Source organism: Spermophilus citellus (genome assembly GCF_964194105.1).
Source record: "Spermophilus citellus genome assembly, chromosome: 6".
Taxonomy (NCBI): Eukaryota; Metazoa; Chordata; class Mammalia; order Rodentia; family Sciuridae; genus Spermophilus; species Spermophilus citellus.
In genome coordinates this window covers 33,615,319-33,634,476 of record NC_138187.1, presented here as the reverse complement: position 1 = coordinate 33,634,476, position 19,158 = coordinate 33,615,319, and the positions used below count along the sequence as shown (strand labels likewise).

Sequence of the window (19,158 nt, the reverse complement as noted above, 5' to 3'; positions counted from 1 at the left end):
GCTTTAAAAGTCAATTTTGTTTCTATAAACTAGCAATGAACATGGGAAAACCAAAATCGGGTGTGGTGGTACACGCTTGTAATCCCAGCTACTTGGGAGGATCCCAAGTTGAGGGCCAGCTTCAACAATTTAGCAAGACCCTGACTTAAAATGAAAATAAAAAAAGGGTTGGGGATGTAGCTCATTGGTAAAGTGCCCCTGTGTTCAATCCCTATTACCAATAATAATAATAATATCAAAATAACATTCACACTTGCACAAAAGTAAATGCCTGGGTACATGTGTAGGACTTCTGTGTTGAAAACTACAAACAGCTGATGAAAGAATTCAAAGATCTAAATAAACGGAGAAACAGACCACGTTAATGGATTGGAAGACTCAATGTAGTGAAGTTCTTCACAAACTGATATATAAGTTATTGCATTTCCTATCAAAATCCCAGTAAGATTTTTAAAACACATGTTTATTATAAGGTTAAATATAAGATTATTATATGCTCACTTCAGCAGCATATATACTAAAAATTGAAATGATTCAGAGAAGAGTAGCATGGCCCCAGGTACAAGGATGACAGGAGCAGAGCGCAGTGGTGCACGCCTGTAAGCCCAGTGGCTCAGGAGGCTGAGACAGGAGGATCTTGAGTTCAAAGCCAGCCTCAGCAAAAGCGAGGTGCTAAGCAACTCAGTGAGATCCTGTCTCTAAATAAAATACGAAATAGGGCTGGGAGTGTGATGTGGCTCAGTGGTCGAGTGCTCCTGAGTTCAATCCCGGGTACCAAAAAAATAAATAAATAAACAAAATTCAATAGAAAAAAAAATAACAACAATCCAATTAGAATAATATCAAAAGACTTTGAGAGACATTTTACCAAAGAGGTAATGTGGATAGCAAGTTACCACATGAAGACATTCAGCATCACTGGCTACTGAAGTAATTAATATCACAATGAGATATCACTTTAGAAAAGCTGAAGTGAAAATGTAGTCACAAAACCAAATGCTGGGAAGATGTGGGGACACTAGACTTCATACATTGCTGGGGTGTGTATACAGTTGTCCTCAGCATCTGAGGAGATCAGTTCCAGTGCCCCCACCCCCAAGGGTACCAAATTCTGAGGATGCTCATGTCCTTTACCTAAAATGAAGAGTATTTGAATATACTGTATGCATATCCTCCTGTATATTTTGAATCATCTGTAGATGATATAATATTAAATGCTGTTCACAGTTGTGGTACTGTCTTGTTTAGTATTAATGGCAATAAAAAAAAAAAAGACTGTAATCTTCAGATGCAGTTTTTTCCTCCAAATAATTTTAACCCTTGGCTGTGTGTGTGAATGCATAGCCTGTGGATATGGGGGAATGGTATATACATGGAGAGGTTGATTTTTAGGAATTGATTCATGCATTTGTGAATCTGCAGTGTGGCCAGCAGATTGGAGACCCAGGAAAAGCTGATACTAGGGTTCAAGTCTCAAAGCTGTGTGCTGGCAGAATTCCTTCTTCCATGGGAGAAGGTATTCTTTTTTCTTCAAGGGTTTCAGCTAAATGGCTGAGGCCCACTCACATTATGGAGGGACCTGCTTTACTGAGAGTCCTCTGATTTAAATGATAATCTCATCCAAAAACACCTTCTCAGAAACTGTCCTGAATAATGTTTGACCAAATTATCTAGGCACTATGGCCCGGCCAAACTGACACATAAAATTAACGATCACCTCGTATAACCCGTAAGTTATACATGGGCATTTATTCCAGAGAAATGAAAACTTAATGTCTGCCCAACAACCCTTCTGTGAGAGTTCAAAGCACCTTTATTTGTATTAGCAAAAAATTGGAAAATTGACAATATCCTTCAGTAGATGAATGGGTAAACAAACGGTGGTACATCCATACCGTGTAATACTGCTCAGCCATTGAAAGGAATGAACTGCTGATGTGTGCTGCAGCTTGGATGATCCCAAGGGGATTATGTTGAGTGAGAAAATCAGTCTCAAAAGGCCACATACTGTATGATTCCATTTACATAATACATGCTGAACATCCCTAATCAGAAATCCAAAATGTTCCAAAATCTGAAACTTACAGAGTGCCAACCAAGTATGATGCTGCCAATGGAAAGTTCCACACCTAACCATATGACAGTGGCAGGGTGTGTGTGGTGAGTGTGGAACCGTAAATGAAGCTCTGTTGAAACTTAAGTCTCACTGTGTATATGCAGATATTCCAAACTTCAAAGAAATTTGAAACATCTCTGGTCCCGGTTATTTTGGATAAAGGAGCCTCGACCTATATTTCTATAATGAGAACATTATAGAAATGGAAGACAGATAAATGGTTGCTAGGGGACAAAATGAATGTGTAGGGCAGATCTTTGTGCTGATGGACTAGTTCTGCATCTCTTTTGAGGTGGTGGTCACAAGAATGTGCACATGTGACCTGGCGTGGAGCTATGTGCACATGATGCTTCATCACAAGGCAGTTTCCTGGTTTTGCTGTTGTGCTGTAGGTATTGTGTCAGATGTCCCAGTGCAAGAGACTGGGTGAGGGGCACCAGACCTCTTACACTGACTTTGCAGTTTCCTATAAACTCATAATCATTTCAGAATGAGTATTTTTAAAAAATTATTTTGACCTGTCATTTATTTAACTTTATTTTTCTTTTGGAAAAATTATTTCCCCAAAAGAGTTTGCATATACTGTGAAAATTTATAGAAATGGTGTATAAACTAGATGGCCAAAGGAGAGACTTGAGTTATTTAATATTCAGATAGAAATGCTTTTTGAATTTGTGTATTTGTCTGCCTTTGTTTTAAATGCTGCCTCAGAATATTGTCTCTGAACTTAAATTACTGAAGAAAAATGTATGTTAGGAGTTCTTTTTTAATTTGAGAAAATACTTGATTGGGTTTGGATTATTTAATCATTAGGTAATAATCTGCATCTGTTACATATAAGAGATCTTTTTACTTTGTCATGCTGTATTTAAATCATCGTAAATGTCAAAACTTGAATTACTAGTACTATTTATTAGTTTTTGAAGCATACTTCCTGATGAACAATACCATGACTTTTATTTTTACTAGTATTCTTCAACATCCAAATATTCTTCAGTGTGTTGGACAGTGTGTAGAAGCCATTCCCTATCTTCTGGTGTTTGAATTCTGCGACTTGGTAAGTTTTTAGTAGAGATTCCAGTTGAAGGTTTGAATGGTTATATCCACATGGGTTTGTTTCCTTCCTTCCCTCCTTCTTTTTCTTTCTTTTGTGGTTCTGGGGATGGAACCAGGGGTGCTTTTCTACTGAACTCTATCCCCAGCCCATTTGGTTTTGAGTCAGGATCTTGACAAGTTGCTGAGGCTGGCCTTGAACTTACCATCCTCCTACCTAGTCTCCCAAGTCCCTGTGATTATAGGTATGTACCACCATACCTGGCAGTCAGGTGTTTTTGACAGATATAAAATGGGGGGTTTGGGGCTGCTTTCATGTCTGTTCTAAATTTGAAGAACTTTGTGATGTATTGACTCATTACCTTTGATATTAACTTACACTTAGGTGAGTGTTTCATTGTACTCCAAGCACTGTGCTGTTTACTTATAGTATCATATTCAGTAAAGACCCTTGAGTTAAATATGAATATTTGTCCAATCTTTACTTATGATTAAAATAAAGCTCAAGGAGTTTAAGAAAAATGTTGTATATCAAGGATTTGGCTGAGTCAGAGCTTGAGATCTTCACTTCAACAAGACATTTGTAAAATTTGAATTTTCTACATAGGAAACCCAAGAATATTCCTTACCAATAAAACACCTATGATCTGTGTCAGTTGTTGAGAATAGTGAAGGTATATAACATTAGCAGTTTTACAAATTTAGATAAAGCTAGGTGCGGTGGCCCACACCTGTAATCCCAGCGGCTCAGGAGGCTGAGACAGGAGGATTGAGAGTTCAGAGCCAGCCTCAGCAACAGTGAGGTGCTAAGCAACTCAATGAGACCCTGTCTAAATAAAAAACAAAAATAGGGCTGAGGATGTGGCTCAGTGGTTGAGAGCCCCTGGATTCACTCCCCAGTACAAAAAAAAAATAAATAAATAAATATATTTTTTTATCTTTTAACATAGTATTACTCATGGGGACTGATTGGTGTTTTGTACATTTTGTGAATAATTTTAATAGCAATTTCTACATGAAAGTTTCCTATAAACAGCTCTTCCCTTGTGCAGGATATTTCATCTTCTCTCAAACCTATTTTTAGCACATAATTGTTATTTTCCAAAAACAGTGGAAGATGTTAATTGAATTTTCTAGGTTTTAATTGATTTTTTTTGTATCATCTCAGTTTTCAGAACATTTAAGCTTCTTGCCTGTGCTCAGAAACTTCGGAGTCCCCAAAATAAATCTCCAATTAATTCAGATAGCATTTCCAGCAGTTACAGTAGAAAGAGTGCAATAAACATGGTAAATTTTTTCTTTAATTCCTGCATTCGATTTGAATATCTCTCTCATTGGCAAAGATGGTTAATTCCAAAGGAAAATCAGTTAGTAAGCTTGATGGTATGAGCTTTTTTTGGATTCTGCCTATAACCCTGAGTCCCCACACCTGTGCTCACAGCAGTAAAGTAGCTTTCCTTCAGCTTCCAAGTTGGCTCTGGGTCAGCTGCGCTCTGTTCCAGGCCACGTCCATTTTCATCCTGGGGTCAGTGATTTTTGTTTCTATGTGCTGGTGTGTGCACCTGTGCACACTCACAAACATGTATTGTAGTAAATTTTCATATAGTGTTGTTGATGGAGCTTTGGATTCAAATTTGTGAGGTTCAAATCTCCTACACCCTTTTAATTTTTTTTTTTTTTTGAGGGGGTAAAGGGGTTTGAGTCAATTTTCTGTCAGTTACTAAGAGAGTCATATAAAAATCTCCCCCCTCAACGATGAATTTTCCTTAAAATTTTCATTGTTCTGTTTATACATTTTGATTCTTTGTTGTGTAAGGGAAACAAATTTATGATGATTTTATATGATTTGAAGTTTTTAATCATTGTGGTGGGGTTCTCTTTAAGGTTAAAAGCATTACTAACAACACAGCCTGTTGTTAATCTAGTTATGCCAACATTCTGATGGGCAGAGTTGACCTGTTTGGTTAGGTTCTTTATTAATCTTTTTTTGGGGGAGGGGCTAGTTTACTTCTCTCGTAAATAGCTTTTTGTTAAAATTTTTATTAATCTGGCAATCTTGGTCACTTAAAAGGGAACATGTAGTCTGTTTACATTTATTATAGTTAATGAGATATTTGGAAAATTCTCTACCTATGTCTATTAATTTTCCTTCCTCTACCGAGTTTTCTTTTTTTTGGCCTTCTTTTGGATGCTTGATTTTTCTTGTTTCAGTTTTCCCCATCTACCAGTTTGAATTTTAAAAATCTTCTTGATTTTATGTGTGGCTACACTAGAACTTGTAACATGAATACTGAACTTTGCAAAGTCTAGAATTAATCAGTATTTTAACTCTGCCTCAAAGAAACCAGAACCTCATATAGGTTTCCTCCCTGTGAGGAAAACTGGAATTAAACCTACTTCTTTGGGGGCTGGGGAATGTAGTTTAAGCAGTAGCGCACTTGCCTGGCATGCGCGGGGGGCTGGGTTCAATCCTCAGCACCACATAAAAATAAAGATGTTGTGTCCACCGAAAACTAAAAAATAAATACTAAAAATTTCTCTCTCTCTCTCTCTCTCTCAAAAACAAACAAACCTACTTCTTTGGGTCATCCCGTGGTGGAAGGTGTTTAGATACTAAATACTTAATAGTGGGGCAGTACCAGACAGATGTCTCCAAGATGCGGAGGCAAAATGCATTGTATTTTATGTCTCATGTAGATGGGACAGACAGAAGAGGAAGGAGCTATAAGTGGTGTTCTGTGTTAATTGACTCAGTGTGATCAGAGCTGTGGTATTTGTGTTCCTAGGTTATTGTGGTATGAAAATAGCTTCTTTTTCATGTAGCTCTGAGTGACCAACATATAGACAATCCCAGTGTGACACAGCACTGAGTAAAAAGATACAGCACCAAGGCACACCAGTGTGTAAAGGAGAGGTCTGCTTGTCAGAAGTCCACATTTCTGTTGAACATGCCACCTTCAGTCCTTAAGCTCCTAATGTTGATTATAAGTGACAGTTGAAACACTCTTTGTGACTGAACATAACAGAAATATGTAGGGATCAGCACCTTTTTGAAGTATTACCTTTGTCTAGACTAAATGAGGGTTTATAAAATGCCGCAGTCTGGCTGGGCACAAAATCATGAGCCACTCAAGCAGGAACAAACTTTATTTTTGAAAATGCTGCCAATACCCCGTACACGTCTGGGAAGAAGCCGATCCACACACGCGGCAGCGTTCTCCCGGAACCCCAGAATAAGTTCCTCCCCCGGAATTCCCTCCTACTGTACTTCCCCAACCAATGGGAACTCTCCAGGAGTCCACTATCCATATGAATGCAAATCTTAACATAATCATATCATCTCAATGGCTAGCTGGTGTCACCTTTCAACCAAAAGTGCCATGCATCGTATTACTTGGCTGTGGCTCTTAGTATTGAACCCAGAAGCACTCTACATCTGAGCTACATCCCCAGCCCTTTTTATTTTTTATTTATTTATTTATTTTATTTTAGTTTTTGGTATTTTTGGTACAGGGGATTGAACCCAGAGGTGCTTAACCCTGAACAACACAACCTAGTTTTGTTGTTAAAGTTTTGAGAGTGGGTCTCATTGAGTTCCCTAGGGTGTGGCTAAATTACTAAAGCTGGCTTTGAACTTGAGATCCTCCTGCCTCAGCCTCCCAAATCACTGGGATTATAGGCATATGCTACCATGCCTGACCTTTTTTTTTTTTTTTTTTTTTTTTTTTTTTTTTTTTTTTTTTTTTTTTTTTTACTTTGAGATAGGATCTTGCTAAATTGCTAAGGCTGGTTTTGAACTACTGCCTCAATCTCCTCGGTCTCCTGAGATTACAGGCCTGCACCACTGTGCCTGGTCCCTTTCTGAAAGTTTTTGTAGACAATATGATTGAGTTTTTTCCTAGAATGATAAAACACAGCTTAATGTTTTCCCCTGAATGAGTTCAGGAGTTGGATTTCATTTTAGTGCTGTTTTAATTTAGTTTTTATTGAAGCTGCTTCTTATTTGGGGAAGTAGTAATTTAACTTGCTTTATAAAGAAACACTTAAGGGCTAGGGTTGTAGCTCAGCAGTAGAGCCCTGGCCTGGCACGTGCAAGGCGCTGGGTTCAATCTTCAGCACCACATAAAAATAAATAAATAAACGTACCATATCCAACTACAACTAAAAAAACCAAAGAAACAAAATACTTAAAACAGCCAAATACACACCTCCTTTACTATTACCATAAATGATCCAATACTGACAAAATTCTAGAATGTTCTTTGTATCTTTGTCACTGTGTAGACATTGTTTTTAGGAAAACATAATAAATATATATTTTCTTCGTTAACAATCTTGTAAAATTCCCCCAGTACTTAAGAGATCTCAGATTTAAATATGTACATATTATCCAGGTACTTGTAACTAAATATTCAATGCATATTAACTAGCTTAGAATTATTCAACTTACATACTTTGGGGTGAAGTTTATATATACAACCCTCCAGAATAACAGGTGAAATTTCTGAAAACTTATTTTACATGATTCATCTAAGTCACATCGGGGACTGTTCACTCCTGAAGGCTGACTAACAATAAAATTTTAAAAACAGTCATTGTTCCTCTAAAAGCAGAACTTCTATACGATCCAGAATTTCCACTTTCGGGGATAGTCCCAAAGAAGTGAAAGTGGAATGGATACTTGCATACTCATGTTCATGGCAGGATTATTCATAGTGGCCGGAGATGGAAGCAATCCAGGTGTCCATTCATGGAGGAGTGGGTATACACAGACAGTGGAGTATTATTTAGCCTTAAAAAGGAAGGAAATTCTGATACATGCTACAGCATGGATGCTAAGTGAAATAAGCCAGATGCAGAAGACAAGTTCTATGTGATTCCTCTTACAGGAAGGACCAAGAACAGTCAAATTCATAGAGACATAAGGTAGAAGGAGGGGTGGTTGCCAAGGGCTGGGGGAAAGGAGGAGAATAGTTGTTTAATGGATGCAGAGTTTCAGAGTTGCAAGATTAAAAAGTACTGTAGATGGAAAGTGGCGATATCATACGAGAATGTGAATGTACCTAACATTACAGAACGTACACTTAGAAATGGCTAAGTTGGTAGATTTTTATGTTAAGCATTTATTATCACATATTTTAAGAAAACCTACCAATTAAGGTGCTATCAGGTGTTATTGGTACTGTGAGGAGGCTTGTATGCCCTTGGGAATCTCTGTTCATTGCTTGGCATGGCAGTCCCATACCAGGGTAAAAGCTATTAACCTCAGGTCCCTCCAGCTTGCCTAGTAGTGAGAAGTCACTTTTCTCTCTATGGGCCAGCTTCATGTTCTCACCTCTTCCCTAGAAAACCTCAAGAGCAACAGGTTCTTCAGCAGCAAGGATGGGTCAGTGACCAGATCACTGGCCCTGAAGTCCAGCTACTCTGGAATCAGCTTGTGGAGAGATTACTGAGGCAGTTAGGTGGCATTGCCTGGTGAGCCAAAGAAGGCATCCTCTTGAACAGAGTACAGGGATGTCCCCAGAACACAGCAGGGCCTTGCTTGGACACTTAGCCCTGCTCCCAGCCTGCACGACTGGAACCTGCCCAGACACAGGCCAACCCAAAAAGAGTAACTTCATCCAAGGTAGGAACTGCCCTCTGGCCATGGTCCAAGGGATGGAGAGGGCAGTGGTCTCAGGTCTGGTCATAAGCCACAGGGGAAGGACCAGCAATCTTCAGTTCTTTAGGCTAGAAGAAACTGAAGTATAATGGCCCCTTCTGTTATCACAGTGCAGCTGCTCTCAAGTAGAAAGGAGAGGCTGTTTGTACACTTGTAATTCTGTATAAAACAGAACCATTATCCTGACTTTAGAAAGTGATAAAAACTCGGCTAAGTGCGTTTGTAGCTGGTCTGCAGCACCCAGGGTGTAGTGTGGCTGGGGCATGTTATGAAATGAGGTGGCGGTGATGGCAGCTGTTGTCTGTACCCTGTAGGCATGACAGAGACACAGTGCCTCACAGTGATATCAAGGTGATGAGGCTGTTTTGGTTAAGGATCACTCATTGACCAAAACATACTGAACATATATGGAGCAGGAAGAGCTGTGCTCAGTCCTGAGGGAATACCGAGGTCAGGAGCCTGGTCCTAGCCCTGGCTGCCTCCAGGGGTGCTTATTTAACCTCTATAAGCCTCTGAGTAGATACCTGGGAACTTTCACCCATGAAATAACATGGTGAATAAATGATTGAGCATAGAAAGTATTCCATAAGTGCTAGTTATTTTCATTTGCTTAATGGACAATAATTACTTAATAAATAAAGGTTTGAACAGCTAATGACAACATTGCTACTGAGACTCCACCCAGTCTCAGAGTAAGCACACTGAAGTGCTGTGAGAAAGAGTACACTAAAAGTGAGGGGTTTTGGTTTTGTTCTTTTTGGGGTTTTTTTTTCGAGGTGCCGAGGATTGAACTCAGAGCCTCACACGTGGCATGCAGTGCCCTATCACTGAGCCAGACCCCAGCCTTTAAAACAAATGTTTGCTTAGAATGCACAAAAGATAGAAATCCTGACTGGTACAGTTGGGAGGCTTTGCACAGGAATTGGCATTTGCTCTGAGGTTTGGAGGTCGAGTGGGTGAAGTCTCTTTAGGCAGCAACTGCAGGAGCCAGGTTTGGAAGTGTGGAAACAGTAGATGACCTGGCCATTGAAGCGTGGAGACTTGGGACAGGGGCATGGTGGAGTCTTGGGACAGGGGCGTGGTGCCATGGTGGGTGAGGCAGGTTGGGTCTGCTGGGAAGGATTGGGTGGGAGGCAGGGAGATGGCCACTGGAGACCAGCTGCATGCTGAGGTGGTCAGAAGAGTAGAGGGTGAGCTTTCTTTCTAGTTAGCAGTTCTTCAGCTCCATCATGGGACTCCAGACCAGGGCTGATAATTGCAAGGATTTCTTCCTGAATATGGTATTCTGCTTCCTTCACTATGTTCGGACACTTAATGCAGTGAGGGAATTTCTGAAAGCAGTTAGTTAGCAATGACCAGATGAGAGTGGGAGAGACGTCCACTTGATGTTTGATGTATCCCACATTCCTCTGGAATTTGCTTTCTTTGGGCTTGTGAAGACCAGGTGACTGGCTGGGCAGAACCAAGGGGAGCTAAGGCTCAAGACTTTCAGACCTGAAAGGAATCTGGGTTGCTGCTTTCACAGGGTGTAAGGGAGGAAAGGTCCTGCCTTGGGTGACGCTGCTGTGCCAGCCTCATGTAGTGTGTTGGGCCTTCGTCAGGCGTCTTCTGACAGCTGGGTGAGGTAGGAGGCTGAGTCAGATGAAAGGACTTGTTGAAGAATCCTGTCCAGGTCTGTGTGTCCTCAGGTCCTGCTTTCTGATCATCCTTTATGCACTTGACTTCCACAAGGGCGCGTATTACTAGTGCTAAGGTGGGGCTTTTAACTGGTGGCTGGTTCTGTCCTGTGCCCTTTTATTCAGAAAATGCCTCATTAGTGGATGTCTCTTATTTATAACTGTGGTCATGAAGCCCATGCACCAGGGACTCTTCCAGATGCTGAGCATACAGAAGAACTACATGTCCCTAACCCAATGGAGCTCAGTTAGAAAAGCAGGGACGTGGAGTCACAGTGAAACAGATATACAGAGGTCAGAGGAGCAGGTGATCAGAGTCCAACTTCTAGGCAGCAAATGGATGTTTGTGTTGACTGCTGGCGGCCCTATCAAGCTTGGGAGTGGGGGGGTGGGGTGACCAGCTGGAAAGGGCATATTCCTAGTCCCTGGCCTGGCCCAATCCTGGTGCCTCTCAGGGGCCTTTTCCCTCCGATGCCTGGCTGTTACTTGGGCAGCTTGTCCTGGCCCTCTGTGTTAGGCAGCCCTGACTGTTGTGGCCAGGCCTTTCCTATCTACCCTTCTACTTGCCTCATGCCCACCCTGCATTTGCTCCCTGGTTCTTCCTCCACCAGCTTCCTGTGGCCACCCTGCTCCCTCTTGTCATTGCCGTGACAGCTTGTCACTGCTCACAGCACCTTTTGTACAGCCCAGAGCAGGAGCACAGGGTGGAGGCGCCATGGAAGTGGTTGTCTTGGCATGTGGCTTCCCTTGTGCTCCTGAGCACTGTGGCTGGGCTGGCCAGGACCCTTGTCAGGATCTGTGGCTGCACTCTACAGCCCAGCAGCCAGCCCTGTGAGACTTGGACACGGCTTGGCTGGATGGTGTGCTGTGGCCTGCAAAATGTTTATCAGGTTTTGAAGGTTTAGTACAAAAGAGAAAGTTAAAATTTCATTGTTTTGTTTGTTTGTTTTTGTTTGTTTTGTTTTGTTTTTGGACTTGGAATTGAATACAGGGCCTCACATGTGCTGGCAAGTGCTCTGCCATCCAGCTAGGTCCCCAGCCCTTTTCTTTTCTCTTCTTTCCCTTTCTTTCCTGGTACTGGAGATAGAACCCAGGGGAGCTCTGCTGCTGAGCTTCCCAGGCTTGCCTTAAACTTGAGATCCTTCTGCTTCAGCCTCCAAGTCGCTGAGATTATAGGCATGTGCCATCATGCCTGGCCCAACTTCAGTAATTTTAAAATGTTGATTACATGTAAAAATATTATATTGGATTTATTGGGTCAAGTACAATATATTACTAAAGTTACATTTATCTGCTTTTTATTTCCTTATGACTTTGGTATGCCACTATAATTTAAAATTGTATATCTGCTTGCATTGTGTTTCTGTGGAATGGCACTAATAATGTGAAGGATCTCTGGAGAAACACCCTCTGAGATGCAGGTGACCACTTTTGAGTTTTAGAATAATTTAGAACCCCGGGCTGGGGATATAGCTCAATTGGTAGAGTGCTTGCCTCGCATGTACAAGGCCTTGGGTTCAGTCCCCAGCAACACACACACACTCACACACAGAATACTTTAGACCTCCATTTCTTTTTTTTTTTTTTTGGGGGGGGGGGTTGCTAGGGATTGGATAAAGGGGCATTAAACCACTGAGCCACACCCCCCACCACCACCTTTTTTTAAACCCAGTGCCTCACACATGCTAGGCAAGTGCTCTCCTGCTGAGCTGTTTAGGACCTCACTAAGTCACTGAGGCTGACTTTGAACTCTCAGTCCTCCTGCCTCAGCCTCCTGAGCTATTGGGATTACAGGTGTGCACCACTGTGCCCAGCTCAGACCCCCTGTTCTTGATGTAAAATATATTGTATTGCCATATGAAGACATAAGTTTAAACATAATCAAATTGTATTTGCTTAAAGAATAAAATAGTATTTTCCCAACTTAGTTGTCTTGTAAAGTTTAATACACAGAGTAATGAAGTAATAAAAAAAAGCTCAATAAAAGTTTGAAATTAGATTTATTTCTAAATTTATCATTGTGAGACTTCAATTAAAATGCTGGGATGGAACTGCTTTGAGGAAATGGTTGTCACCTCTTACTCTGGGGGTTGTCATTTGAACTTCTCCGAGGCCTTCCTCCTCCTTCCCACTTAATAAGCAGATATTCTTGAAGGTACTGTGTGCCTGTTCCTTTTTGTTGCTCTTGTTCTATTTAGTTGTTCATGACAGCAGAATGCATTTTAATTCATTATACGCAAATGGAGCACAGTTTTTTCATTTCTCTGGTTATACACAATGTAGTGTCACACCATATATACAGTCATATGTGTACCTAAGGTAATGATGCTGTTCTTTAGTTTCAGAACACAGCAGGAAACTGGCCAGAACCCAGCTGTGTCCACCTTATTTCTAGTGAGAGGGATAGGCAAATAAACAGAATGTCAGGGAATAACCAGGGTACCTCATGACTTTGGGCTGCCCAAGTGGGAGCAGGGTCTTCTCTGGCTGTCATGGGGATGCCTTCATGTGGGGTATACTTTGGGTCAGCATGAGAGTGTGGCCTTGTGAAGTAGTCTGGTTCTGAGTTTACTTTGAAAATAGGTGCAGGACCTAATAATGGTGGGTTGAAGGTGGGGGTTTCATGGCAAAGATGACTCACAAATGACATCTTTTACTTAATTGTGGTCTGTTGGAAAAGAGTTCAGCAGATTGGCAGTTTTGTGCTGCAGGTGTCCGGCTTGAGATGCCTCTCAGCTGCACAGGGAGGGAACACACAAGCCTGAAGATGAGGAGCTGGGCCAGAGATGTATGTCCTCTGATGCCATGGGTGGATAAAATCACACAGAAATGTCCATGGCCCTGAGGACTGCAAGCTGGGCCCCAGGGCATGTGGTACTTCCAAGTGCCTGAGAGGAGGAAGTAAAAGGTACCGGGAAGGAAGGGCTTTGACATGGGAGAAACTCAGGAAAGGTTGTCGTCCCAAAGCAGGTGACATTTGGAGATGGAAGGAAGGGGCCCCTGCTTTGTTATGCTGGTGTTTGGAGGTGGCATCATTTGGGGGCAGAGGGTTGCAGTGGTTGAACTTGTGTTTGGGGCACTCAGGAGATGGGAGCGGCCGGGAGATGAAGCCAGAGCAGCCCAGGCCTGTGAGAAATCTGTCAGGAAGAGTGGAATGGGAGGGGGCAAGAGGAAGACAAGTTGATTCTTCTGTTGGTTTGCCTGAGAGGTGTTGAGCAATAGAGCTGAGACATGATGGGTTTAGGAGGACACTCAGTTAAGAAGGCCACTCAGTTAAGAAGGCACAAGGATAATAATCAATGGTGACCAAGGAGGTGATGGGTTAGGGTTGCAGCTGTGGGAGATGTATGAGAGGTGTGGCCTCTGGATGGAGACCGGTGGGGCTCAGTGAGGTTTCATTTCTTGAACAGGATATTAGGCATGGCTCTGTTATTCTTTCTTCTTCTTTTTCTTCTTCTTCTTCTTCTTCTTAATTAGTAACTTTATTAGATCTCAGTCCTTGACCTCATGTCTTTTTTGTTTTTAAATATTTTTTAGTTGTAGATGGACACAGTACCTTTATTTATTTATCAATATGTGGTGCTAAGGATCAAACCCAGTGCCTCACACATGCTAGGTGAGCGCTCTACCACTGAGCCCCAGCCCCAGCCCTCTTTCTTCTTTTCATTAAATTTGTATTGAAATGTCATAAATTCTCCCTAAAAATCATTTTAACCTTATGGTGATAATTTCTCATTTATAAAGACATTTACTTGTTGAGTTTTTATATTGTATTAAAATCAATTCATTGCTCTCATTGTCCTACAGGATGGATGGATGGATGGATAGATAGATAAATAGATAGATGGATGGATGAGACAAACCAAACCCTGCTGGTCTTTTGTGTTAGAATTTAGGAGGAGCTCATCCCTAGAAGCCCTTCCAGTTGCTTGTTCTATCAGTTCTTAATGTAGCCCTTTGCTGCCACCTAGTGTCAGAGTTTTCTTTTGGAGTTTTTTTTGCAGGGGTGGTGAGGAAGGAGCCTTTTAAAACCTGAATAAAGGAAATTCAATTTAATTCCAAATACATTGCTGTTCTTGGTGACTTTTTTTTTCTTTAAATAATAGACAAGGGCTGGGGTTGTGGCTCAGAGGTAGAGTGCTCGTCTAGCACATATGAGGCCCTGGGTTCAATCCTCAGCACCACATATAAATGAATAAAATAAAGGTATTGTGTCCAACTACAACTAAAAAATAAATATTAAAATAATAATAACAATAATAATAGACAAGGGGGCTGGGGTGGTGGTTCAGTGGTAGAGTGCTTGCCTAGCACGGGTAAGGCACTGGTTTTGGTTCTCAGCACCACATAAAAATAAACAAAAATAAAGTTCTATCAGCAACTAAAATAAATAATAGACAAAAGTAATAATCCATGTCTTCTTATCAAGTACCATTACAATATAGATAAAACAAACCAGATACCTAAATATATAGATGTCTGGTTCTGATAGAGTGGATTAATATAAAATCTATATAATGATTAAAATTTTTATGCTGTTTTTTTTTTCTTTTAAACTATGGTGCCAGGAGAGCTCTGAGGCGACCCCTCTAGAACATGAAACAAACCCCGATCCCATATAATCCATCGTAAGTCTCACCCATGAGGAGCAGTAATCTGGCTGGGTTGAGGAGCCCCTGATCTTTGATGTTGATTCCTTATTCCCTGGTCAAAGATATTTTGGCCTAGACTGTGGTGACCTTCTCTATTTTTAAGTAAAATCTTTTTATCATGTTCAGTCATCTACATTTGGAAAGTAGGATATGATATTTGGAGAGAAGACAGTTAAAGAACAGTGAGTGGCAATGAATCTACTTTAGATAACTTTGAAAAGTAGCTTCATAGCCAGAGGGACTTGTGACACTATTTGCCAGCAGCTACACTTTGTTTTGGGAATTGGACAGACATAGCACAGCATAATCATACTTTCAAGTGAGAGTCGTTTTTTTCCTTTAATGGCTGTTGCTGCCTCAAAGGGGTTAGGCAAAAGAATTTAAGTTGTCATTTCTTGTTGGTAATATTGGTAGACTCATGATGTGTTTCATGTTTACTTTCTAGATGGGCTACCTTATAAGAATCCCATTACAGCCAGGCACAATGGTGCACACCTGTAATCCCAGCTGCTTGGGAGGCTGAGGCAGAAGGATCTAAAGTTCAGTCAGTCTCAGCAACTTAGCAAGGCCCTAAGCAACTTAATGAGACTCTTTCTCAAAATATAAAAAAGGGCTGGGGATGTGGCTCAGTTGTTGAGCAACCTGGGTTCCATACCTGGTACCAGGAAAAAAAAAAAAAGAAGAAGAAGAATCCCATTAGACTGCAGGTCTGGAGTTGTTTGCTGGGATTTTTCTGAATTAATTTGTTATCTGGATCCTCCACTATCCCCCTGCCTCCCACTGCTGAACAGAGCCTGGACATAGATTTTTTTTTAAAGGAAAAATAAAAGAATGTCTATTTCTTCTCTGGAGTAGTGCAGTTGGGAGCAAAAGGAGAAAATGACTTGTTTGGAGAGAAATCTGAGGGGGAGAGCGCTGCTGGCTGCTATGCAGGTGGTGCCGGTGGAGGGTGCCCTGAGCCCACAAATGGATATGTGGGACTTTAACTTATTTCATGTTCATTTCTGTAAAACAAATTGATTTAATCTGCATACTAATTTAATTCACTTGCTATGTAGAATTCTCTTGACTAGTTGGTAAACGGAAAAATAGAAGCACAGTCTAGCCATTTATTAACACTGCAGCCTTGAGCAAATTTCTTAAGCCTCAGTTCCATACTGGAAAATTTGTGCAGTTGTAAGGAGAGTGTGCCGCGGGTAACCAGCGCAAAAACCCTACCGGGTGCTTGGCACAGTGCTTAAAGGCCCAAGTGGTAGTGAATGTCAATATCAATATTATCATTTGTGCAAATATCACTGAAACTAAGAGTGGAAACAAAGGCAGAGTCTTGGCATGGACCAAGAAGTTACATTAGAATGTATTTAGTATTAAATATGGACAAATGTTGATAAAGGAATATTGTGTTTTTAAGTTTTACCCTGGGAGGAGTTTATAAGTTGTAAGAAATGTACCCTTTAACTGGTCAAGGAAAACATCCATCCTCAGGAATCTTTTCTTGATTCCAATTAAAAAAAAACAAAAACAAAGGCTACTGGCTTGCTTTCCAGATTTTACTAACTAATCATAAAAAGTTTTAATTTGGAATTTGGAATTAAATCATGTCAGTAAGTATTTAATTATGTTATATACTTCCCAAGCCAGCATGGTGGCATACACCTGTAATTCCAGCTACTCAGGAGGCTAAGGCAAGAGGACTTCGAGTTCAAGGCCAGCCTTGGAAACTTAGCAAGATCCTATCTCAATGGGTTGGGGCTGTAGCTCAGTGGCAGAGTGCTTGCCTAGCATGCATGAGGTACTGGGTTCAATCCTTAGCACCACATAAAAAAATAAACAAATAAAATAAAGGTACTCTGTCCATCTAGAACTACCCAAATTTTTTTTTAAATCCTATCTATCTTTTGGGGGAGCAGTATCCCCAAAAAAGTGTGCTCCCAAAAAAAGATAGACTTACCCATCCCCCAACATGCAGTCGTGAAGTAAAGATGGGGGACCTTTGGGACTGGGGTGGTGGCTCAGTGGTAGAGTGCTCACCTAGCATGCATGAGACACTGGGTTCAATCCTCGTGCCACATAAAAAAACAAACTAATGTATCCACCTAAAACTAACGATAAATAAATAAATATTAAAAAAAAAAAGATGGGGGACCTAGGGCAGTCACACAGAATAGCCAGAAACTCCAGTATCGTGTGTCAGATGTCTGACTGGGTTTGTTCCTTTTCCTGCCCAGGCTGCTGTCCTCTGAATAGGCTTATTAGCTTGGTGAGTATTAGGAGTGACTGGAATGCCCTTCCTCACAGTGTTCTCTGGGCAGCACAGGGCCTAGGGAAGGAAGCTGGGGGAGACCTGCATAGTGTCTCCTGCGCTGAGCAGGCTTCCCCTTCACTCCCCATCTTCATCTCCTTCTCTCCTCTATTGCTCACTGGTGCTTTGGAGGTAGCCAAGGAGCCTTCATAATGAAGGGCTCACTGACCACCTGTCTCCTAGTCAGGCAGTTCAAATGACACCCTTTCTTTCATCCTCCACATCACCTCTTGGTTCTCTGAAAATTTCTAGACTTCTGCACTGCACTTAGTTTACATTTTGCATAATTACAGATTTATATTTTATATACTGTTTTGTTTTATATGTTTATATATAAAAAATCTTAGACTGGCCTTAAGAGCATAACAATGTCCTATACTTTTAGAAATGCTGGGATATAAGTACTTTTTTAATTCAAAATTTTTTTAGTTCCAGATTCTTTATTAAGTGCAAACCAAAGTAGCTCTTGGTAAGTGACTTGATAATGAGTGGCCACTAAGGCATATGTCCAGAGACTAGTTTGTTTGATGATCCACTTTGACACTTACATGCACTGGTTTTTTGCAGGGCGATCTAAAAGCTTACCTGCGCAATGAGCAAGAGCACGTGCGGGGGGACTCACAGACCATGCTGTTGCAGAGGATGGCCTGCGAGATCGCTGCGGGGCTGGCAGCCATGCACAAGCTGCATTTCCTGCACAGGTGGGTGTGGCTGGGCACAGGTGCCTCATGCATCACTAGTGTTGTGTCCATAGAGGCTGTGCAGTTTGTGAAAAGGCACTAAGGAACCTTTAGGAGCACAGGTCGTGGAGTGAATCCTTGGCTAAAACAAGTAGAAGTAGTTCTTCCCAGTGTCCAGGTAAAGGTTGAGTTGGGTTTTATTTAAACCAATACTAGTGAATAAAACGTCTTAATACAGCTTAAGATCTAGAAATTATTTCCAGAATTTCAAAGAGTTTAAAATGCGTACATGCCGCAGAGTAGGGAGTAAACAGGCCTAGTCTCCCTGGTGACATTCTGCTTGCTGTGTCTTTTTTCATGTCACCTCTAGGCATCTGATTGTACTACTAGACACTGTGTCCTGGTTCACACCCCAGCGCAAGGCCAGCAGCATCTTTTCATAGAAGGTCACAGTATTGGCTTCTGGCCAGCTAAACGGTTGGCTTACAGGTGCCAGCTCAGAAGCAAGGGTGTCAAGGGCTTGGATCTGGGGGCCTGTCCTCGTGTCCAGGGTAGAGGTGGTCACAAGCAGTTTGGGCAGTGCAATGATCCAAGTAGTATTTCTGTTGAAATCTTTCAAGGACTGCATGAAATAACCTCTGCACTTTGTATTTTGTTCAGGTCATTGTTGGTGGTTTTCATAATGAAAACAGCCAAGGGTTTTGAGTTCTATATCACATGGACTCTGTTCGGTGAACCCCAAAAGAGATTTCTACTTATTATCTTCCAGGCTTTTGACCTCAGATTTATGTTTAAAAGACAATTTAATTTCTTAGGTATCTGGGGAAACCAGGATGATCTCATTAGTTGGCTGACTAAATCATGTAGCTCTTAATAACCCAAAGACCTGAAAGGGAATACCTGTGTCTTGACTTGAGGGAGGTGTCTGTGAAGTATTGTATTAAAAAAAAAAAAAAAAAACAACAGATTACAGATTAATACATTCATAGTATGACTATAACTTTTTAAAGTAAGACC

General features: G+C 41.2%; 1 protein-coding gene across 3 annotated transcripts in view; it reads left to right on the top strand.

The window, feature by feature from the left end:
- LMTK2 (lemur tyrosine kinase 2) overlaps positions 1-19,158 on the top strand; it is an 85,484-nt gene that overhangs the window by 41,151 nt on the left and 25,175 nt on the right. For all 3 annotated transcript variants that reach the window (XM_081298740.1, XM_081298741.1, XM_081298739.1), the window contains exons 6-7: positions 3,086-3,173; positions 18,029-18,162. In XM_081298740.1, the coding sequence (XP_081154866.1) occupies positions 3,086-3,173; positions 18,029-18,162 (222 nt within the window). The remainder of the gene's footprint in view (positions 1-3,085; positions 3,174-18,028; positions 18,163-19,158) is intronic.